The 24333-nt window shown below is 30.5% G+C and overlaps 1 protein-coding gene across 1 annotated transcript; it reads right to left on the bottom strand.

Moving 5' to 3' along the window:
• Positions 1-863: 863 nt before the first annotated feature.
• Positions 864-24290, bottom strand: LOC126232377 (repetitive organellar protein-like). Its single transcript, XM_049942650.1, has 20 exons — positions 23957-24290; positions 23680-23855; positions 22657-23275; positions 22478-22595; positions 21495-21980; positions 18366-18530; positions 17806-18251; positions 16792-16984; positions 16351-16493; positions 15823-16020; positions 15482-15751; positions 15303-15420; positions 13933-14111; positions 13598-13813; positions 3884-4061; positions 3219-3769; positions 2188-2359; positions 1747-1889; positions 1219-1416; positions 864-1147 (listed from the first exon to the last, which is right to left on the bottom strand). Exons 1-20 carry the CDS (start codon positions 24288-24290, stop codon positions 864-866), a joined length of 5187 nt encoding a protein of 1728 aa, XP_049798607.1.
• Between the last annotated feature and the right edge of the window lie 43 nt (positions 24291-24333).

Genomic DNA, 24333 nt, shown 5'->3' with positions numbered 1-24333 from the left:
ATATAACGGTATTTTTCGATATATCGGTACTTTTCGATATATCGGCACTTTTCGATATATCGGAACTTATCGATATATCGGTACTTATCGATATATCGGTACTTTTCGAAATATCGGTACTTATCGATATATCGGAACTTATCGATATATCGGTACTTATCGATATATCGGTACTTATCGATATATCGGTACTTTTCGATATATCGGTACTTTTCGATATATCGGTACTTTTCGATATATCGGTACTTTTCGATATATCGGTACTTTTCGATATATCGGTACTTTTCGATATATCGGTACTTATCGATATATCGGTACTTTTCGATATATCGGTACTTATCGATATATCGGTACTTTTCGATATATCGGTACTTTTCGATATATCGATACTTACCGATATATCCATACTTATCGATATATCGATACTTATCGATATATCGACACTTATCGATATATCGATACTTATCGATATATCGATCGCTATCTTTTCGGTACTTATCGATATCTTTTCGAAATTTTCGATATATCGATACTTATCGATATATCGATACTTTTCGATATATCGAGAATTTTCGATATATCGATACTTTTCGATATGTCGATACTTTTCGATATATCGATACTTTTCGATATATCGATACTTTTCGATATATCGATACTTTTCGATATCTTTTCGATACTTATCGATATATCGATACTTTTCGATACCTTTTCGATACTTTTCGATACCTTTTCGATACTTTTCGATATCTTTTCGGTACTTTTCGATATCTTTTCGGTACTTTTCGATATCTTTTCGGTACTTATATATCGATACTTATCATTATATATCGATACTTATCATTATATATCGATACTTTTCATTATATATCGATACTTTTAATTATATATCGATACTTCTCATTATATATAGATACTTTTCGATATATATAGATACTTTTCGATATCTTTTCGTTACTTTTCGATATCTTTTCGATACTTTTCGATATCTTTTCGATATCTTTTCGATACTTTTCGATGTCTTTTCGATACTTTTCGACATCTTTTCGATACTTATCGATATCTTTTCGATACTTTTCGACATCTTTTCGATACTTATCGATATCTTTTCGATACTTATCAATATCTTTTCGATACTTATCGATATCTTTTCAATAATTTTCATTATATATCGATACTTTTCATTATATATCGATACTTTTTATTATATATAGATACTTTTCATTATATATAGATACTTTTCGATATCTTTTCGATACTTTTCGATATCTTTTCGATACTTTTCGATATCTTTTCGATACTTTTCGATATCTTTTCGGTACTTTTCGATATCTTTTCGGTACTTTTCGATATATTTTCGGTACTTTTCGATATCTTTTCGGTACTTTTGGATATCTTTTCGGTACTTTTCGATATCTTTTCGGTACTTTTCGATATCTTTTCGGTACTTTTCGATATATCGGTACTTTTCGATATATCGATACTTTTCGATATATCGATACTTTTCGATATATCTATACTTATCGATATATTGATACTTATCGATATATCGATACTTATCGATATATCGATACTTATCGATATATCGATACTTATCGATATATCGATACTTATCGATATATCGATACTTATCGTTATATCGATACTTATCGATACTTTTCGATATATCTATACTTTTCGATATATCGATACTTTTCGATATATCGATACTTATCGATATATCGATACTTTTCGACAAATCGATACTTTTCGATATCTTTTCGATACTTTTCGATATCTTTTCGATACTTTTCGATGTCTTTTCGATACTTTTTGATATCTTTTCGATACTTTTCGATATCTTTTCGATACTTTTCGATATCTTTTCGATACTTTTCATTATATCGATACTTTTCATTATATATCGATACTTTTCATTATATATCGATACTTTTCATTATATATAGATACTTTTTCTTATATATAGATACTTTTTCTTATATATAGATACTTTCCGATATATATCGATACTTTTCGATATCTTTTCGATACTTTTCGATATCTTTTCGGTACTTATCGATATCTTTTCGGTACTTATCGATATCTTTTCGGTACTTATCGATATCTTTTCGATACATTTCGATATATCGATACTTATCGATATATCGGATATATCGATACTTATCGATATATCGGATATATCGATACTTATCGATATATCGATACTTATTGATATATCGATACTTTTCGATATCTTTTCTTCGATCTTTTCGATACTTTTCGATATCTTTTCGATACTTTTCGATATCTTTTCGATACTTTTCGATATCTTTTCGATACTTTTCGATATCTTTTCGATACTTTTCATTATATATCGATACTTATCATTATATATCGATACTTATCATTATATATCGATACTTATCATTATATATCGATACTTATCATTATATATCGATACTTTTCATTATATATCGATATTTTTCCTTATATATAGATACTTTTCGATATATATCGATACTTTTCGATATATATCGATACTATTCGATATACATCGATACTTTTCGATATCTTTTCGGTACTTTTCGATATCTTTTCGGTACTTTTCGATATCTTATCGATACTTATCGATATATCGATACTTTTCGATATATCGATACTTTTCGATATATCGATACTTTTCGATATATCGATACTTTTCGATATATCGATACCTTTCGATATATCGATACTTTTCGATATATCGATACTTTTCGATATATCGATACTTTTCGATATATCGATACTTTCCGATATATCGATACTTTTCGATATATCGATACTTATCGATATATCGATACTTTTCGATATATCGATACTTATCGATATATCGGATATATCGATACTTATCGATATATCGATACTTTTCGATATGTCGATACTTATCGATATATCGATACTTTGCGTTATCTTTTCGATACTTTTCGATATCTTTTCGATACTTATCGAAATAACGATACTTTTCGATATATCGATACTTATCGATATATCGATACTTATCGATAACGATACTTATCAATATATCGATACTTATCGATATATCGATACTTTTCGATATATCGATACTTATCGATATATCGATACTTATCGATATATCGATACTTATCGATATATCGATACATTTCGATATATCGATACTTATCGATATATCGATACTTATCGATATATCGATATATGGATACTTATTGATATATGGATACTTATCGATATATCGATACTTATCGATATATCGATATATGGATACTTATTGATATATGGATACTTATCGATATATCGATACTTATCGATATATCGATACTTATCGATATATCGATACTTTTCGTTGTCTTTTCGATACTTTTCGATATCTTTACGATACTTTTCGATATCTTTTCGGTACTTTTCGATATCTTTTCGGTACTTGTCGATATCTTTTCGGTACTTGTCGATATCTTTTCGGTACTTGTCGATATCTTTTCGGTACTTTTCGATATCTTTTCGGTACTTTTCGATATATTTTCGGTACTTTTCGATATCTTTTCGGTACTTTTCGATATCTTTTCGGTACTTTTCGAAATCTTTTCGGTACTTTTCGTTATCTTTTCGGTACTTTTCGATATCTTTTCGGTACTTTTCGATATCTTTTCGGTACTTTTCGATATCTTTTCGGTACTTTTCGATATCTTTTCGGTACTTTTCGATATCTTTTCTGTACTTTTCGATATCTTTTCTGTACTTTTCGATATCTTTTCTGTACTTTTCGATATCTTTTCTGTACTTATCGATATATCGATACTTATCGATATATCGATACTTTGCGATATATCGATACTTATCGATATATCGATACTTATCGATATATCGATACTTATCGATATATCGGTACTTTTCGACATATCGATACTTTTCGATATATCGATACTTATCGATATATCGATACTTTTCGATATCTTTTCGATACTTTTCGATATCTTTTCGATACTTTTCGATATCTTTTCGATACTTTTCGATATCTTTTCGATACTTTTCGATATCTTTTCGATACTTTTTATTATATATCGATACTTATCATTATATATCGATACTTATCATTATATATCGATACTTATCATTATATATCGATACTTATCATTATATATCCCCCCATGAACCATGGACCTTGCCGTTGGTGGGGAGGCTTGCGTGCCTCAGCGATACAGATGGCCGTACCGTAGGTGCAACCACAACGGAGGGGTATCTGTTGAGAGGCCAGACAAACATGTGGTTCCTGAAGAGGGGCAGCAGCCTTTTCAGTAGTTGCAGGGGCAACAGTCTGGATGATTGACTGATCTGGCCTTGTAACATTAACCAAAACGGCCTTGCTGTGCTGGTACTGCGAACGGCTGAAAGCAAGGGGAAACTACAGCCGTAATTTTTCCCGAGGACATGCAGCTTTACTGTATGATTAAATGATGATGGCGTCCTCTTGGGTAAAATATTCCGGAGGTAAAATAGTCCCCCATTCGGATCTCCAGGCGGGGACTACTCAAGAGGACGTCGTTATCAGGAGAAAGAAAACTGGCGTTCTACGGATCGGAGCGTGGAATGTCAGATCACTTAATCGGGCAGGTAGGTTAGAAAATTTGAAAAGGGAAATGGATAGGTTAAAGTTAGATATAGTGGGAATTAGTGAAGTTCGGTGGCAGGAGGAACAAGACTTTTGGTCAGGTGATTACAGGGTTATAAATACAAAATCAAATAGGGGTAATGCAGGAGTAGGTTTAATAATGAATAAAAAAATAGGAGTGCGGGTTAGCTACTACAAACAGCATAGTGAACGCATTATTGTGGCCAAGATAGACACAAAGCCCATGCCTACTACAGTAGTACAAGTTTATATGCCAACTAGCTCTGCAGATGATGAAGAAATTGATGAAATGTATGACGAGATAAAAGAAATTATTCAGGTAGTGAAGGGAGACGAAAATTTAATAGTCATGGGTGACTGGAATTCATCAGTAGGAAAAGGGAGAGAAGGAAACATAGTAGGTGAACTGGATTGGGGGGAAGGAATGAAAGAGGAAGCCGCCTTGTAGAATTTTGCACAGAGCATAGCTTAATCATAGCTAACACTTGGTTCAAGAATCATGAAAGGAGGCTGTATACATGGAAGAAGCCTGGAGATACTGACAGGTTTCAGATAGATTATATAATGGTAAGACAGAGATTTAGGAACCAGGTTTTAAATTGTAAGACATTTCCTGGGGCAGATGTGGATTCTGACCACAATCTATTGGTTATGAACTGCAGATTGAAACTGAAGAAACTGCAAAAAGGTGGGAATTTAGGGAGATGGGACCTGGATAAACTGAAAGAACCAGAGGTTGTAGAGAGTTTCAGGGAGAGCATAAGGGAACAATTGACAGGAATGGGGGAAAGAAATACAGTAGAAGAAGAATGGGTAGCTCTGAGGGATGAAGTAGTGAAGGCAGCAGAGGATCAAGTAGGTAAAAAGACGAGGGCTAATAGAAATCCTTGGGTAACAGAAGAAATATTGAATTTAATTGATGAAAGGAGAAAATATAAAAATGCAGTAAATGAAGCAGGCAAAAAGGAATACAAACGTCTCAAAAATGAAATCGACAGGAAGTGCAAAATGGCTAAGCAGGGATGGCTAGAGGACAAATGTAAGGATGTAGAGGCTTGTCTCACTAGGGGTAAGATAGATACTGCCTACAGGAAAATTAAAGAGACCTTTGGAGAAAAGAGAACCACTTGTATGAATATCAAGAGCTCAGATGGCAACCCAACATTCGATATCTTTTCGGTACTTATCGATATATCGATACTTATTGATATATCGATACTTTGCGATATATCGATACTTTGCGATATATCGATACTTATCGATATACCGATACTTTTCGATATATCGATACTTTTCGATATATCGATACTTTTCGACATATCGATACATATCGATATATCGATACTTTTCGATCGATATATCGATACTTTTCGATATATCGATACTTATCGATATATCGATACTTTTCGATATATCGATACTTTCCGATATATCGATACTTATCGATATAATGATACTTTTCGATATATCGATACTTATCGATATATCGATACTTATCGATATATCGACACTTTTCGATATCTTTTCGATACTTTTCGATATCTTTTCGATACTTTTCGTTATCTTTTCGATACTTTTCGATATCTTTTCGATACTTTTCATTATATATCGATACTTTTCATTATATATCGATACTTTTCATTATATATCGATACTTTTCCTTATATATCGATACTTTTCCTTATATATAGATACTTTTCGATATATAACGATACTTTTCGATATATATCATTACTATTCGATATATATCGATACTTTTCGATATCTTATCGGTACTTTTCGATATCTTATCGATACTTATCGATATATCGATACTTTTCGATATATCGATACTTTTCGATAAATCGATACTTTTCGATATATCGATACTTTTCGATATATCGATACTTTTCGATATATCGATACTTTTCGATATATCGATACTTTTCGATATATCGGTACATTTCGATATATCGGTACTTTTCGATATATCGGTACTTTTCGATATATCGGTACTTTTCGATATATCGGTACTTTTCGATATATCGGTACTTATCGATATATCGGTACTTTTCGATATATCGGTACTTATCGATATATCGGTACTTTTCGATATATCGGTACTTTTCGATATATCGATACTTACCGATATATCCATACTTATCGATATATCGATACTTATCGATATATCGACACTTATCGATATATCGATACTTATCGATATATCGATCGCTATCTTTTCGGTACTTATCGATATCTTTTCGAAATTTTCGATATATCGATACTTATCGATATATCGATACTTTTCGATATATCGATACTTTTCGATATATCGATACTTTACTATATGTCGATACTTTTCGATATATCGATACTTTTCGATATATCGATACTTTTCGATATATCGATACTTTTCGATATCTTTTCGATACTTATCGATATATCGATACTTTTCGATACCTTTTCGATACTTTTCGATACCTTTTCGATACTTTTCGATATCTTTTCGGTACTTTTCGATATCTTTTCGGTACTTTTCGATATCTTTTCGGTACTTATATATCGATACTTATCATTATATATCGATACTTATCATTATATATCGATACTTTTCATTATATATCGATACTTTTAATTATATATCGATACTTCTCATTATATATAGATACTTTTCGATATATATAGATACTTTTCGATATCTTTTCGTTACTTTTCGATATCTTTTCGATACTTTTCGATATCTTTTCGATATCTTTTCGATACTTTTCGATGTCTTTTCGATACTTTTCGACATCTTTTCGATACTTATCGATATCTTTTCGATACTTTTCGACATCTTTTCGATACTTATCGATATCTTTTCGATACTTATCAATATCTTTTCGATACTTATCGATATCTTTTCAATAATTTTCATTATATATCGATACTTTTCATTATATATCGATACTTTTTATTATATATAGATACTTTTCATTATATATAGATACTTTTCGATATCTTTTCGATACTTTTCGATATCTTTTCGATACTTTTCGATATCTTTTCGATACTTTTCGATATCTTTTCGGTACTTTTCGATATCTTTTCGGTACTTTTCGATATCTTTTCGGTACTTTTGGATATCTTTTCGGTACTTTTCGATATCTTTTCGGTACTTTTCGATATCTTTTCGGTACTTTTCGATATATCGGTACTTTTCGATAAATCGATACTTTTCGATATATCGATACTTTTCGATATATCTATACTTATCGATATATTGATACTTATCGATATATCGATACTTATCGATATATCGATACTTATCGATGTATCGATACTTATCGATATATCGATACTTATCGATATATCGATACTTATCGTTATATCGATACTTATCGATACTTTTCGATATATCTATACTTTTCGATATATCGATACTTTTCGATATATCGATACTTATCGATATATCGATACTTTTCGATAAATCGATACTTTTCGATATCTTTTCGATACTTTTCGATATCTTTTCGATACTTTTCGATGTCTTTTCGATACTTTTTGATATCTTTTCGATACTTTTCGATATCTTTTCGATACTTTTCGATATCTTTTCGATACTTTTCATTATATCGATACTTTTCATTATATATCGATACTTTTCATTATATATCGATACTTTTCATTATATATAGATACTTTTTCTTATATATAGATACTTTTTCTTATATATAGATACTTTCCGATATATATCGATACTTTTCGATATCTTTTCGATACTTTTCGATATCTTTTCGGTACTTATCGATATCTTTTCGGTACTTTTCGATATCTTTTCGGTACTTATATATCGATACTTATCATTATATATCGATACTTATCATTATATATCAATACTTTTCATTATATATCGATACTTTTAATTATATATCGATACTTTTCATTATATATAGATACTTTTCGATATATATAGATACTTTTCGATATATATAGATACTTTTCGATATATATAGATACTTTTCGATATCTTTTCGTTACTTTTCGATATCTTTTCGAATCTTTTCGATATCTTTTCGATACTTTTCGATATCTTTTCGATATCTTTTCGATACTTTTCGATGTCTTTTCGATACTTTTCGATATCTTTTCGATACTTATCGATATCTTCTCGATACTTATCTATATCTTTTCGATACTTATCGATATCTTTTCGATACTTATCAATATCGTTTCGATACTTATCGATATCTTTTCGATACTTTTCATTATATATCGATACTTTTCATTATATATCGATACTTTTTATTATATATAGATACTTTTCATTATATATAGATACTTTTCGATATCTTTTCGATACTTTTCGATATCTTTTCGATACTTTTCGATATCTTTTCGGTACTTTTCGATATCTTTTCGGTACTTTTCGATATCTTTTCGGTACTTTTCGATATCTTTTCGGTACTTTTCGATGTCTTTTCGATACTTTTGGATATCTTTTCGGTACTTTTCGATATCTTTTCGGTACTTTTAGATATCTTTTCGGTACTTTTCGATATACCGGTACTTTACGATATATCGATACTTTACGAAATATCGATACTTTTCGATATATCGATACTTTTCCATATATCTATACTTTTCGATATATCGATACTTATCGATATATAGATACTTATCGATATATAGATACTTATCGATATATAGATACTTATCGATATATCGATACTTATCGATGTATCGATACTTATCGATATATCGATACTTATCGATATATCGATACATATCGATATATCGATACTTATCGATATATCGATACTTATCGATATATCGATCCTTTTCGATATCTTTTCGATCTTTTCGATACTTTTCGATATCTTTTAGATACTTTTCGATATCTTTTCGATACTTTTCGATATCTTTTCGATACTTTTCGATATCTTTTCGATACTTTTCGATATCTTTTCGACACTTTTCATTATATATCGATACTTTTTATTATATATCGATACCTTTCATTATATATCGATACTTATTATTATATATCGATACTTATCATTATATATCGATACTTGTCATTATATATCCATACTTATCATTATATATCGATACTTTTCATTATATATCGATACTTTTCATTATATATCGATACTTTTCCTTATATATCGATACTTTTCGATATATATCGATACTATTCGATATACATCGATACTTTTCGATATCTTTTCGATACGTTTCGATATCTTTTCGGTACTTTTCGATATCTTTTCGGTACTTTTCGATATCTTATCGATACTTATCGATATATCGATTCTTTTCGATATATCGATACTTTTCTATATATCGATACTTTTCGATATATCGATACTTTTCGATATATCGATACTTTTCGATATATCGATACTTTTCGATATATCGATACTTTTCGATATATCGATACTTATCGATATATCGATACTTATCGATATATCGATTCTTTTCGATATATCGATACTTTTCTATATATCGATACTTTTCGATATATCGATACTTTTCGATATATCGATACTTTTCGATATATCGATACTTACCGAAATATCGATACTTTTCGATATATCGACACTTTTCGATAAATCGACACTTTTCGATAAATCGATACTTCTCGATATATCGATACTTATCGATATATCGGTACTTGTCATTATAGCGATACTTATCGATATATCGATACTTTTCGATATATCGATATTTTCGATAGATCAATACTTTTCGATATATCGATACTTATCGATATATCGATACATATCGATATATCGATAAGTATCGATATATCGATACATATCGATATATCGATATATCGATACTTATTGATATATGGATACTTATCGATATATCGATACTTTGCGATATATCGATACTTATCGATATATCGATACTTTTCGATATATCGATACTTTTCGATATATCGATACTTTTCGATATATCGATACTTTTCGATACATCGATACTTTTCGATATATTGATACTTATCGATATATCGATACTTATCGATATATCGATATTTATCGATACATCGATACTTTTCGATATCTTTACGATACTTTTCGATATCTTTTCGATACTTTTCGATATCTTTTCGATACTTTTCGATATCTTTTCGGGACTTTTCGATATCTTTTCGGTACTTGTCGATATCTTTTCGGTACTTGTCGATATCTTTTCGGTACTTGTCGATATCTTTCCGGTACTTGTCGATATCTTTTCGGTACTTTTCGATATCTTTTCGGTACTTTTCGGTACTTTTCGGTACTTTTCGATATCTTTTCGGTACTTTTCGATATCTTTTCGGTACTTTTCGATATCTTTTCGGTACTTTTCGATATCTTTTCGGTACTTTTCGATATCTTTTCGGTACTTTTCGATATCTTTTCGGTACTTTTCGATATCTTTTCGGTACTTTTCGATATCTTTTCGGTACTTATCGATATATCGATACTTATCGATATATCGATACTTATCGATATATCGATACTTATCGATATATCGATACTTACCGATATATCGATACTTATCGATATATCGATAATTATCGATATATCGATACTTTTCGATATATCGATACTTATCAATATATCGATACTTATCAATGTATCGTTACTTTTCGATATATCGATACTTATCGATATATCGTTACTTTTCGATATATCGATACTTATCGATTTATCGATACTTATCGATATATCGATACTTATCGATACATCGATACTTATCGATACATCGATACTTTTTGATATATCGATACTTTTCGATATATCGATAGATATATCGATACTTTTCGATATATCGATACTTATCGATATATCGATACTTTTCGATATATCGATACTTTTCGTTATATCGATACTTTTCGTTATATCGATACTTTTCGATATATCGATACTTTTCGATATATCGATACTTATTGATATATCGATACTTTTCGACATCTTTTCGATACTTATCGATATATCGATACTTTTCGATATCTTTTCGATACTTTTCGATATCTTTTCGGTACTTTTCGATATCTTTTCGGTACTTTTCGATATCTTTTCGGTACTTTTCGATATCTTTTCGGTACTTATATATCGATACTTATCATTATATATCGGTACTTATCATTATATATCGATACTTTTCATTATATATCGATACTTTTAATTATATATCGATACTTTTCATTATATATAGATACTTTTCGATATATATAGATACTTTTCGATATATATAGATACTTTTCGATATATATAGATACTTTTCGATATCTTTTCGATACTTTTCGATATCTTTTCGATACTTTTCGATATCTTTTCGATACTTTTCGATATCTTTTCGATACTTTTCGATATCTTTTCGATATCTTTTCGATACTTTTCGATGTCTTTTCGATACTTTTCGATATCTTTTCGATACTTTTCGATATCTTTTCGATACTTATCGATATCTTTTCGATACTTATCGATATCTTTTCGATACTTATCTATATCTTTTCGATACTTTTCGATATCTTTTCGATACTTTTCGAAATCTTTTCGGTACTTTTCGAAATCTTTTCGGTACTTTTCGATATCGTTTCGGTACTTTTCGATATCTTTTCGGTACTTTTCGATATCTTTTCGGTACTTTTCGATATCTTTTCGGTACTTTTCGATATCTTTCCGGTACTTTTCGATATCTTTTCGGTACTTTTCGATATCTTTCCGGTTCTTTTCGATATCTTTTCGGTACTTTTCGATATCTTTTCGGTACTTATCGATATATCGATACTTATTGATATATCGATACTTTGCGATATATCGATAGTTTGCGATATATCGATACTTATCGATATACCGATACTTTTCGATATATCGATACTTTTCGATATATCGATACTTGTCGACATATCGATACATATCGATATATCGATACTTTTCGATCGATATATCGATACATTTCGATATATCGATACTTATCGATATATCGATACTTTTCGATATATCGATACTTTTCGATATATCAATACTTATCGATATATCGATACTTATCGATATATCGACACTTTTCGATATCTTTTCGATACTTTTCGATATCTTTTCGATACTTTTCGTTATCTTTTCGATACTTTTCGATATCTTTTCGATACTTTTGATTATATATCGATACTTTTCATTATATATCGATACTTTTCATTATATATCGATACTTTTCATTATATATCGATACTTTTCCTTATATATCGATACTTTTCCTTATATATAGATACTTTTCGATATATAACGATACTTTTCGATATATATCGATACTATTCGATATATATCGATACTTTTCGATATCTTATCGGTACTTTTCGATATCTTATCAATACTTATCGATATATCGATACTTTTCGATATATCGATACTTTTCGATATATCGATACTTTTCGATATATCGATACTTTTCGATATATCGATACTTTTCGATATATGGATACTTTTCGAAATATCGATACTTATCGATATATCGGATATATCGATATATCGGATATATCGATACTTTTCGATATATCGATACTTTTCGATATATCGATACTTATCGATATATCGATACTTATCGATATATCGATACTTTTCGATATATCGACACTTTTCGATAAATCGACACTTTTCGATAAATCGATACTTCTCGATATATCGATACTTATCGATATATCGATATATCGATACTTATCGATATATCGATACTTATCGATATATCGATACTTTTCGATATATCGATACTTTTCGATAGATCGATACTTTTCGACATATCGATACAAGTCGATATATCGATACTTTTCGATCGATATATCGATACTTTTCGATATATCGATACTTATCAATATATCGATACTTATCGATATATCGACACTTTTCGATATCTTTTCGATACTTTTCGATATCTTTTCGATACTTTTCGATATCTTTTCGATACTTTTCATTATATATCGATACTTTTCATTATATATCGATACTTTTCATTATATATCGATACTTTTCCTTATATATCGATACTTTTCCTTATATATAGATACTTTTCGATATATATCGATACTTTTCGATATATATCGATACTTTTCGATATCTTTTCGATACTTTTCGATATCTTTTCGATACTTTTCGATATCTTTTCGGTACTTTTCGATATCTTCTCGGTACTTTTCGATGCCTTTTCGGTACTTATCGATATCTTTTCGGTACTTATCGATATCTTTTCGATACTTTTCGATATATCATTATTTATCGATATATCGATACTTTTCGATATATCGATACTTTTCGATATATCGGTACTTTTCTATATATCGGTACTTTTCGATATATCGGTACTTTTCGATATATCGGTACTTTTCGATATATCGGTTCTTTTCGATATATCGGTACTTTTCGATATATCGGTACTTTTCGATATATCGGCACTTTTCGATATATCGGTACTTATCGATATATCGGCACTTATCGATATATCGGTACTTATCGATATATCGGCACTTATCGATTTATCGGTACTTATCGATATATCGGTATTTTTCGATATATCGGTACTTTTCGATATATCGGTACTTATCGATATATCGGTACTTATCGACATATCGGTACTTTTCGATATATCGGTACTTTTCGACATATCGGTACTTTTCGATATATCGGTACTTTTCGATATATCGGTACTTATCGATATATCGGTACTTTTCGATATACCGGTACTTTTCGATATATCGGTACTTTTCGATATATCGGTACATTTCGATATATCGATACTTACCGATATATCGATACTTATCGATATATCGATACTTATCGATATATCGACACTTATCGATATATCGATACTTATCGATATATCGATACTTATCGATATATCGATACTTATCGATATATCGATCGATATCTTTTCGGTACTTATCGATATCTTTTCGATACTTTTCGATATATCGATACTTTACGATATATCGATACTTTTCGATATATCGGTACTTTTCGATACATCGGTACTTTTCGATATAACGGTATTTTTCGATATATCGGTACTTTTCGATATATCGGCACTTTTCGATATATCGGAACTTATCGATATATCGGTACTTATCGATATATCGGTACTTTTCGAAATATCGGTACTTATCGATATATCGGAACTTATCGATATATCGGTACTTATCGATATATCGGTACTTATCGATATATCGGTACTTTTCGATATATCGGTACTTTTCGATATATCGGTACTTTTCGATATATCGGTACTTTTCGATATATCGGTACTTTTCGATATATCGGTACTTTTCGATATATCGGTACTTATCGATATATCGGTACTTTTCGATATATCGGTACTTATCGATATATCGGTACTTTTCGATATATCGGTACTTTTCGATATATCGATACTTACCGATATATCCATACTTATCGATATATCGATACTTATCGATATATCGACACTTATCGATATATCGATACTTATCGATATATCGATCGCTATCTTTTCGGTACTTATCGATATCTTTTCGAAATTTTCGATATATCGATACTTATCGATATATCGATACTTTTCGATATATCGATACTTTTCGATATATCGATACTTTTCGATATGTCGATACTTTTCGATATATCGATACTTTTCGATATATCGATACTTTTCGATATATCGATACTTTTCGATATCTTTTCGATACTTATCGATATATCGATACTTTTCGATACCTTTTCGATACTTTTCGATACCTTTTCGATACTTTTCGATATCTTTTCGGTACTTTTCGATATCTTTTCGGTACTTTTCGATATCTTTTCGGTACTTATATATCGATACTTATCATTATATATCGATACTTATCATTATATATCGATACTTTTCATTATATATCGATACTTTTAATTATATATCGATACTTCTCATTATATATAGATACTTTTCGATATATATAGATACTTTTCGATATCTTTTCGTTACTTTTCGATATCTTTTCGATACTTTTCGATATCTTTTCGATATCTTTTCGATACTTTTCGATGTCTTTTCGATACTTTTCGACATCTTTTCGATACTTATCGATATCTTTTCGATACTTTTCGACATCTTTTCGATACTTATCGATATCTTTTCGATACTTATCAATATCTTTTCGATACTTATCGATATCTTTTCAATAATTTTCATTATATATCGATACTTTTCATTATATATCGATACTTTTTATTATATATAGATACTTTTCATTATATATAGATACTTTTCGATATCTTTTCGATACTTTTCGATATCTTTTCGATACTTTTCGATATCTTTTCGATACTTTTCGATATCTTTTCGGTACTTTTCGATATCTTTTCGGTACTTTTCGATATCTTTTCGGTACTTTTCGATATCTTTTCGGTACTTTTGGATATCTTTTCGGTACTTTTCGATATCTTTTCGGTACTTTTCGATATCTTTTCGGTACTTTTCGATATATCGGTACTTTTCGATATATCGATACTTTTCGATATATCGATACTTTTCGATATATCTATACTTATCGATATATTGATACTTATCGATATATCGATACTTATCGATATATCGATACTTATCGATATATCGATACTTATCGATATATCGATACTTATCGATATATCGATACTTATCGTTATATCGATACTTATCGATACTTTTCGATATATCTATACTTTTCGATATATCGATACTTTTCGATATATCGATACTTATCGATATATCGATACTTTTCGACAAATCGATACTTTTCGATATCTTTTCGATACTTTTCGATATCTTTTCGATACTTTTCGATGTCTTTTCGATACTTTTTGATATCTTTTCGATACTTTTCGATATCTTTTCGATACTTTTCGATATCTTTTCGATACTTTTCATTATATCGATACTTTTCATTATATATCGATACTTTTCATTATATATCGATACTTTTCATTATATATAGATACTTTTTCTTATATATAGATACTTTTTCTTATATATAGATACTTTCCGATATATATCGATACTTTTCGATATCTTTTCGATACTTTTCGATATCTTTTCGGTACTTATCGATATCTTTTCGGTACTTATCGATATCTTTTCGGTACTTATCGATATCTTTTCGATACATTTCGATATATCGATACTTATCGATATATCGGATATATCGATACTTATCGATATATCGGATATATCGATACTTATCGATATATCGATACTTATTGATATATCGATACTTTTCGATATCTTTTCTTCGATCTTTTCGATACTTTTCGATATCTTTTCGATACTTTTCGATATCTTTTCGATACTTTTCGATATCTTTTCGATACTTTTCGATATCTTTTCGATACTTTTCGATATCTTTTCGATACTTTTCATTATATATCGATACTTATCATTATATATCGATACTTATCATTATATATCGATACTTATCATTATATATCGATACTTTTCATTATATATCGATACTTTTCCTTATATATAGATACTTTTCGATATATATCGATACTTTTCGATATATATCGATACTATTCGATATACATCGATACTTTTCGATATCTTTTCGGTACTTTTCGATATCTTTTCGGTACTTTTCGATATCTTATCGATACTTATCGATATATCGATACTTTTCGATATATCGATACTTTTCGATATATCGATACTTTTCGATATATCGATACTTTTCGATATATCGATACCTTTCGATATATCGATACTTTTCGATATATCGATACTTTTCGATATATCGATACTTTCCGATATATCGATACTTTTCGATATATCGATACTTATCGATATATCGATACTTTTCGATATATCGATACTTATCGATATATCGGATATATCGATACTTATCGATATATCGATACTTTTCGATATGTCGATACTTATCGATATATCGATACTTTGCGTTATCTTTTCGATACTTTTCGATATCTTTTCGATACTTATCGAAATAACGATACTTTTCGATATATCGATACTTATCGATATATCGATACTTATCGATAACGATACTTATCAATATATCGATACTTATCGATATATCGATACTTTTCGATATATCGATACTTATCGATATATCGATACTTATCGATATATCGATACTTATCGATATATCGATACATTTCGATATATCGATACTTATCGATATATCGATACTTATCGATATATCGATATATGGATACTTATTGATATATGGATACTTATCGATATATCGATACTTATCGATATATCGATATATGGATACTTATTGATATATGGATACTTATCGATATATCGATACTTATCGATATATCGATACTTATCGATATATCGATACTTTTCGTTGTCTTTTCGATACTTTTCGATATCTTTACGATACTTTTCGATATCTTTTCGGTACTTTTCGATATCTTTTCGGTACTTGTCGATATCTTTTCGGTACTTGTCGATATCTTTTCGGTACTTGTCGATATCTTTTCGGTACTTTTCGATATCTTTTCGGTACTTTTCGATATATTTTCGGTACTTTTCGATATCTTTTCGGTACTTTTCGATATCTTTTCGGTACTTTTCGATATCTTTTCGGTACTTTTCGATATCTTTTCTGTACTTTTCGATATCTTTTCTGTACTTTTCGATATCTTTTCTGTACTTTTCGATATCTTTTCTGTACTTATCGATATATCGATACTTATCGATATATCGATACTTTGCGATATATCGATACTTATCGATATATCGATACTTATCGATATATCGATACTTATCGATATATCGATACTTATCGATATATCGGTACTTTTCGACATATCGATACTTTTCGATATATCGATACTTATCGATATATCGATACTTTTCGATATCATTCGATACTTTTCGATATCTTTTCGATACTTTTCGATATCTTTTCGATACTTTTCGATATCTTTTCGATACTTTTCGATATCTTTTCGATACTTTTTATTATATATCGATACTTATCATTATATATCGATACTTATCGTTATATATCGATACTTATCATTATATATCGATACTTATCATTATATATCCCCCCATGAACCATGGACCTTGCCGTTGGTGGGGAGGCTTGCGTGCCTCAGCGATACAGATGGCCGTACCGTAGGTGCAACCACAACGGAGGGGTATCTGTTGAGAGGCCAGACAAACATGTGGTTCCTGAAGAGGGGCAGCAGCCTTTTCAGTAGTTGCAGGGGCAACAGTCTGGATGATTGACTGATCTGGCCTTGTAACATTAACCAAAACGGCCTTGCTGTGCTGGTACTGCGAACGGCTGAAAGCAAGGGGAAACTACAGCCGTAATTTTTCCCGAGGACATGCAGCTTTACTGTATGATTAAATGATGATGGCGTCCTCTTGGGTAAAATATTCCGGAGGTAAAATAGTCCCCCATTCGGATCTCCAGGCGGGGACTACTCAAGAGGACGTCGTTATCAGGAGAAAGAAAACTGGCGTTCTACGGATCGGAGCGTGGAATGTCAGATCACTTAATCGGGCAGGTAGGTTAGAAAATTTGAAAAGGGAAATGGATAGGTTAAAGTTAGATATAGTGGGAATTAGTGAAGTTCGGTGGCAGGAGGAACAAGACTTTTGGTCAGGTGATTACAGGGTTATAAATACAAAATCAAATAGGGGTAATGCAGGAGTAGGTTTAATAATGAATAAAAAAATAGGAGTGCGGGTTAGCTACTACAAACAGCATAGTGAACGCATTATTGTGGCCAAGATAGACACAAAGCCCATGCCTACTACAGTAGTACAAGTTTATATGCCAACTAGCTCTGCAGATGATGAAGAAATTGATGAAATGTATGACGAGATAAAAGAAATTATTCAGGTAGTGAAGGGAGACGAAAATTTAATAGTCATGGGTGACTGGAATTCATCAGTAGGAAAAGGGAGAGAAGGAAACATAGTAGGTGAACTGGATTGGGGGGAAGGAATGAAAGAGGAAGCCGCCTTGTAGAATTTTGCACAGAGCATAGCTTAATCATAGCTAACACTTGGTTCAAGAATCATGAAAGGAGGCTGTATACATGGAAGAAGCCTGGAGATACTGACAGGTTTCAGATAGATTATATAATGGTAAGACAGAGATTTAGGAACCAGGTTTTAAATTGTAAGACATTTCCTGGGGCAGATGTGGATTCTGACCACAATCTATTGGTTATGAACTGCAGATTGAAACTGAAGAAACTGCAAAAAGGTGGGAATTTAGGGAGATGGGACCTGGATAAACTGAAAGAACCAGAGGTTGTAGAGAGTTTCAGGGAGAGCATAAGGGAACAATTGACAGGAATGGGGGAAAGAAATACAGTAGAAGAAGAATGGGTAGCTCTGAGGGATGAAGTAGTGAAGGCAGCAGAGGATCAAGTAGGTAAAAAGACGAGGGCTAATAGAAATCCTTGGGTAACAGAAGAAATATTGAATTTAATTGATGAAAGGAGAAAATATAAAAATGCAGTAAATGAAGCAGGCAAAAAGGAATACAAACGTCTCAAAAATGAAATCGACAGGAAGTGCAAAATGGCTAAGCAGGGATGGCTAGAGGACAAATGTAAGGATGTAGAGGCTTGTCTCACTAGGGGTAAGATAGATACTGCCTACAGGAAAATTAAAGAGACCTTTGGAGAAAAGAGAACCACTTGTATGAATATCAAGAGCTCAGATGGCAACCCAACATTCGATATCTTTTCGGTACTTATCGATATATCGATACTTATTGATATATCGATACTTTGCGATATATCGATACTTTGCGATATATCGATACTTATCGATATACCGATACTTTTCGATATATCGATACTTTTCGATATATCGATACTTTTCGACATATCGATACATATCGATATATCGATACTTTTCGATCGATATATCGATACTTTTCGATATATCGATACTTATCGATATATCGATACTTTTCGATATATCGATACTTTCCGATATATCGATACTTATCGATATAATGATACTTTTCGATATATCGATACTTATCGATATATCGATACTTATCGATATATCGACACTTTTCGATATCTTTTCGATACTTTTCGATATCTTTTCGATACTTTTCGTTATCTTTTCGATACTTTTCGATATCTTTTCGATACTTTTCATTATATATCGATACTTTTCATTATATATCGATACTTTTCATTATATATCGATACTTTTCCTTATATATCGATACTTTTCCTTATATATAGATACTTTTCGATATATAACGATACTTTTCGATATATATCATTACTATTCGATATATATCGATACTTTTCGATATCTTATCGGTACTTTTCGATATCTTATCGATACTTATCGATATATCGATACTTTTCGATATATCGATACTTTTCGATAAATCGATACTTTTCGATATATCGATACTTTTCGATATATCGATACTTTTCGATATATCGATACTTTTCGATATATCGATACTTTTCGATATATCGATACTTTTCGATATATGGATACTTTTCGAAATATCGATACTTATCGATATATCGGATATATCGATATATCGGATATATCGATACTTTTCGATATATCGATACTTTTCGATATATCGATACTTATCGATATATCGATACTTATCGATATATCGATACTTTACGATATATCGACACTTTTCGATAAATCGACACTTTTCGATAAATCGATACTTCTCGATATATCGATACTTATCGATATATCGATATATCGATACTTATCGATATATCGATACTTATCGATATATCGATACTTTTCGATATATCGATACTTTTCGATAGATCGATACTTATCGATATATCGATACTTTTCGATATATCGATACTTTTCGATATATCGATACTTTTCGATATATCGATACTTTTCGATATATCGATACTTTTCGATATATCGATACTTTTCGATATATCGATACTTATCGATATATCGATACTTTTCGATATCTTTTCGATACTTTTCGATATCTCTACGATACTTTTCGATATCTTTTCGATACTTTTCGATATCTTTTCGGTACTTTTCGATATCTTTTCGGTACTTGTTGATATCTTTTCGGTACTTGTCGATATCTTTTCGGTACTTGTCGATATCTTTTCGGTACTTGTCGATATCTTTTCGGTACTTGTCGATATCTTTTCGGTACTTGTCGATATCTTTTCGGTACTTTTCGATATCTTTTCGGTACTTTTCGATATCTTTTCGGTACTTTTCGGTACTTTTCGGTACATTTCGATATCTTTTCGGTACTTTTCGATATCTTTTCGGTACTTTTCGATATCTTTTCGGTACTTTTCGATATCTTTTCGGTACTTTTCGAAATCTTTTCGGTACTTTTCGATATCTTTTCGGTACTTTTCGATATCTTTTCGGTACTTTTCGATATCTTTCCGGTACTTTTCGATATCTTTTCGGTACTTATCGATATATCGATACTTATCGATATATCGATACTTATCGATATATCGATACTTAACGATATATCGATACTTATCGATATATCGATACTTTTCGATATATCGATACTTATCAATATATCGATACTTTTCGATATATCGATACTTTTCGATATATCGATACTTATCGATATATCAATACTTATCGATATATCGATACTTATCGATACATTGATACTTTTTGATATATCGATACTTTTCGATATATCGATAGATATATCGATACTTTTCGATGTATCGATACTAATCGATATATCGATACTTCTCCATATATCGATACTTTTCGTTATATCGATACTTTTCGTTATATCGATACTTTGCGATATATCGATACTTTTCGATATATCGATACTTTTCGATATATCGATACTTATTGATATATCGATACTTTTCGATATCTTTTCGATACTTATCGATATATCGATACTTTTCGATATCTTTTCGATACTTTTCGATATCTTTTCGGTACTTTTCGATATCTTTTCGGTACTTTTCGATATCTTTTCGGTACTTTTCGATATCTTTTCGGTACTTATATATCGATACTTATCATTATATATCGATACTTATCTTTATATATCGATACTTTTCATTATATATCGATACTTTTAATTATATATCGATACTTTTCATTATATATAGATACTTTTCGATATATATAGATACTTTTCGATATATATAGATACTTTTCGATATATATAGATACTTTTCGATATATATAGATACTTTTCGATATATATAGATACTTTTCGATATCTTTTCGATACTTTTCGATATCTTTTCGATACTTATCGATATCTTTTCGATACTTATCTATATCTTTTCGATACTTATCGATATCTTTTCGATACTTATCTATACCTTTTCGATACTTTTCGATATCTTTTCGATACTTTTCGAAATCTTTTCGGTACTTTTCGAAATCTTTTCGGTACTTTTCGAAATCTTTTCGGTACTTTTCGATATCGTTTCGGTACTTTTCGATATCTTTTCGGTACTTTTCGATATCTTTTCGGTACTTTTCGATATCTTTTCGGTACTTTTCGATATCTTTTCGGTACTTTTCGATATCTTTCCGGTACTTTTCGATATCTTTTCGGTACTTTTCGATATCTTTCCGGTACTTATCTATATCTTTTCGATACTTATCGATATCTTTTCGATACTTATCTATATCTTTTCGGTACTTTTCGATATCTTTTCGGTACTTATCGATATATCGATACTTATTGATATATCGATACTTAGCGATATATCGATACTTTGCGATATATCGATACTTATCGATATACCGATACTTTTCGATATATCGATACTTTTCGATATATCGATACTTTTCGACATATCGATACATGTCGATATATCGATACTTTTCGATCGATATATCGATACTTTTCGATATATCGATACTTATCAATACATCGATACTTATCGATATATCGACACTTTTCGATATCTTTTCGATACTTTTCGATATCTTTTCGATACTTTTCGATATCTTTTCGATACTTTTCATTATATATCGATACTTTTCATTGTATCTCGATACTTTTCATTATATATCGATACTTTTCATTATATATCGATACTTTACCTTATATATCGATACTTTTCCTTATATATAGATACTTTTCGATATATATCGATACTTTTCGATATATATCGATACTTTTCGATATCTTTTCGATACTTTTCGATATCTTTTCGATACTTTTCGATATCTTTTCGGTACTTTTCGATATCTTCTCGGTACTTTTCGATATCTTTTCGGTACTTATCGATATCTTTTCGGTACTTATCGATATCTTTTCGATACTTTTCGATATATCGATATTTATCGATATATCGATACTTTTCGATATATCGATACTTTTCGATATATCGGTACTTTTCGATATATCGGTACTTTTCGATATATCGGTACTTTTCGATATATCGGTACTTTTCGATATATCGGTTCTTTTCGATATATCGGTACTTTTCGATATATCGGTACTTTTCGATATATCGGCACTTTTCGATATATCGGTACTTATCGATATATCGGTACTTATCGATATATCGGTACTTATCGATATATCGGCACTTATCGATTTATCGGTACTTATCGATATATCGGTACTTTTCGATATATCGGTACTTTTCGGTATATCGGTACTTATCGATATATCGGTACTTATCGACATATCGGTACTTTTCGATATATCGGTACTTTTCGATATATCGGTACTTTTCGACATATCGGTACTTTTCGATATATCGGTACTTTTCGATATATCGGTA

The sequence above is a fragment of the Schistocerca nitens genome, unplaced genomic scaffold (genome assembly GCF_023898315.1).
Source record: "Schistocerca nitens isolate TAMUIC-IGC-003100 unplaced genomic scaffold, iqSchNite1.1 HiC_scaffold_468, whole genome shotgun sequence".
In the NCBI taxonomy this organism is placed as follows: domain Eukaryota; kingdom Metazoa; phylum Arthropoda; class Insecta; order Orthoptera; family Acrididae; genus Schistocerca; species Schistocerca nitens.
The sequence above is the reverse complement of the archived record's forward strand: the minus strand, read 5'-3'. Positions and strand labels throughout refer to the sequence as shown.

Bases quoted from the DNA above. Each gene is read 5' to 3' on its own strand.
- LOC126232377 (XM_049942650.1), bottom strand. From the start codon at position 24,290: ATGTCGAAAAGTACCGATATATCGAAAAGTACCGATATATCGAAAAGT. The intron at 23,856-23,956 runs GTACCGATATAT...AGTATCGAAAAG, and splicing joins AAGTACCGATATATCGAAAA to ATATCGATAAGTACCGAAAA. The intron at 2,360-3,218 runs GTATCCATATAT...TATAATGATAAG, and splicing joins AAGTATCGATATATCGATAA to TATCGATATATAATGAAAAG.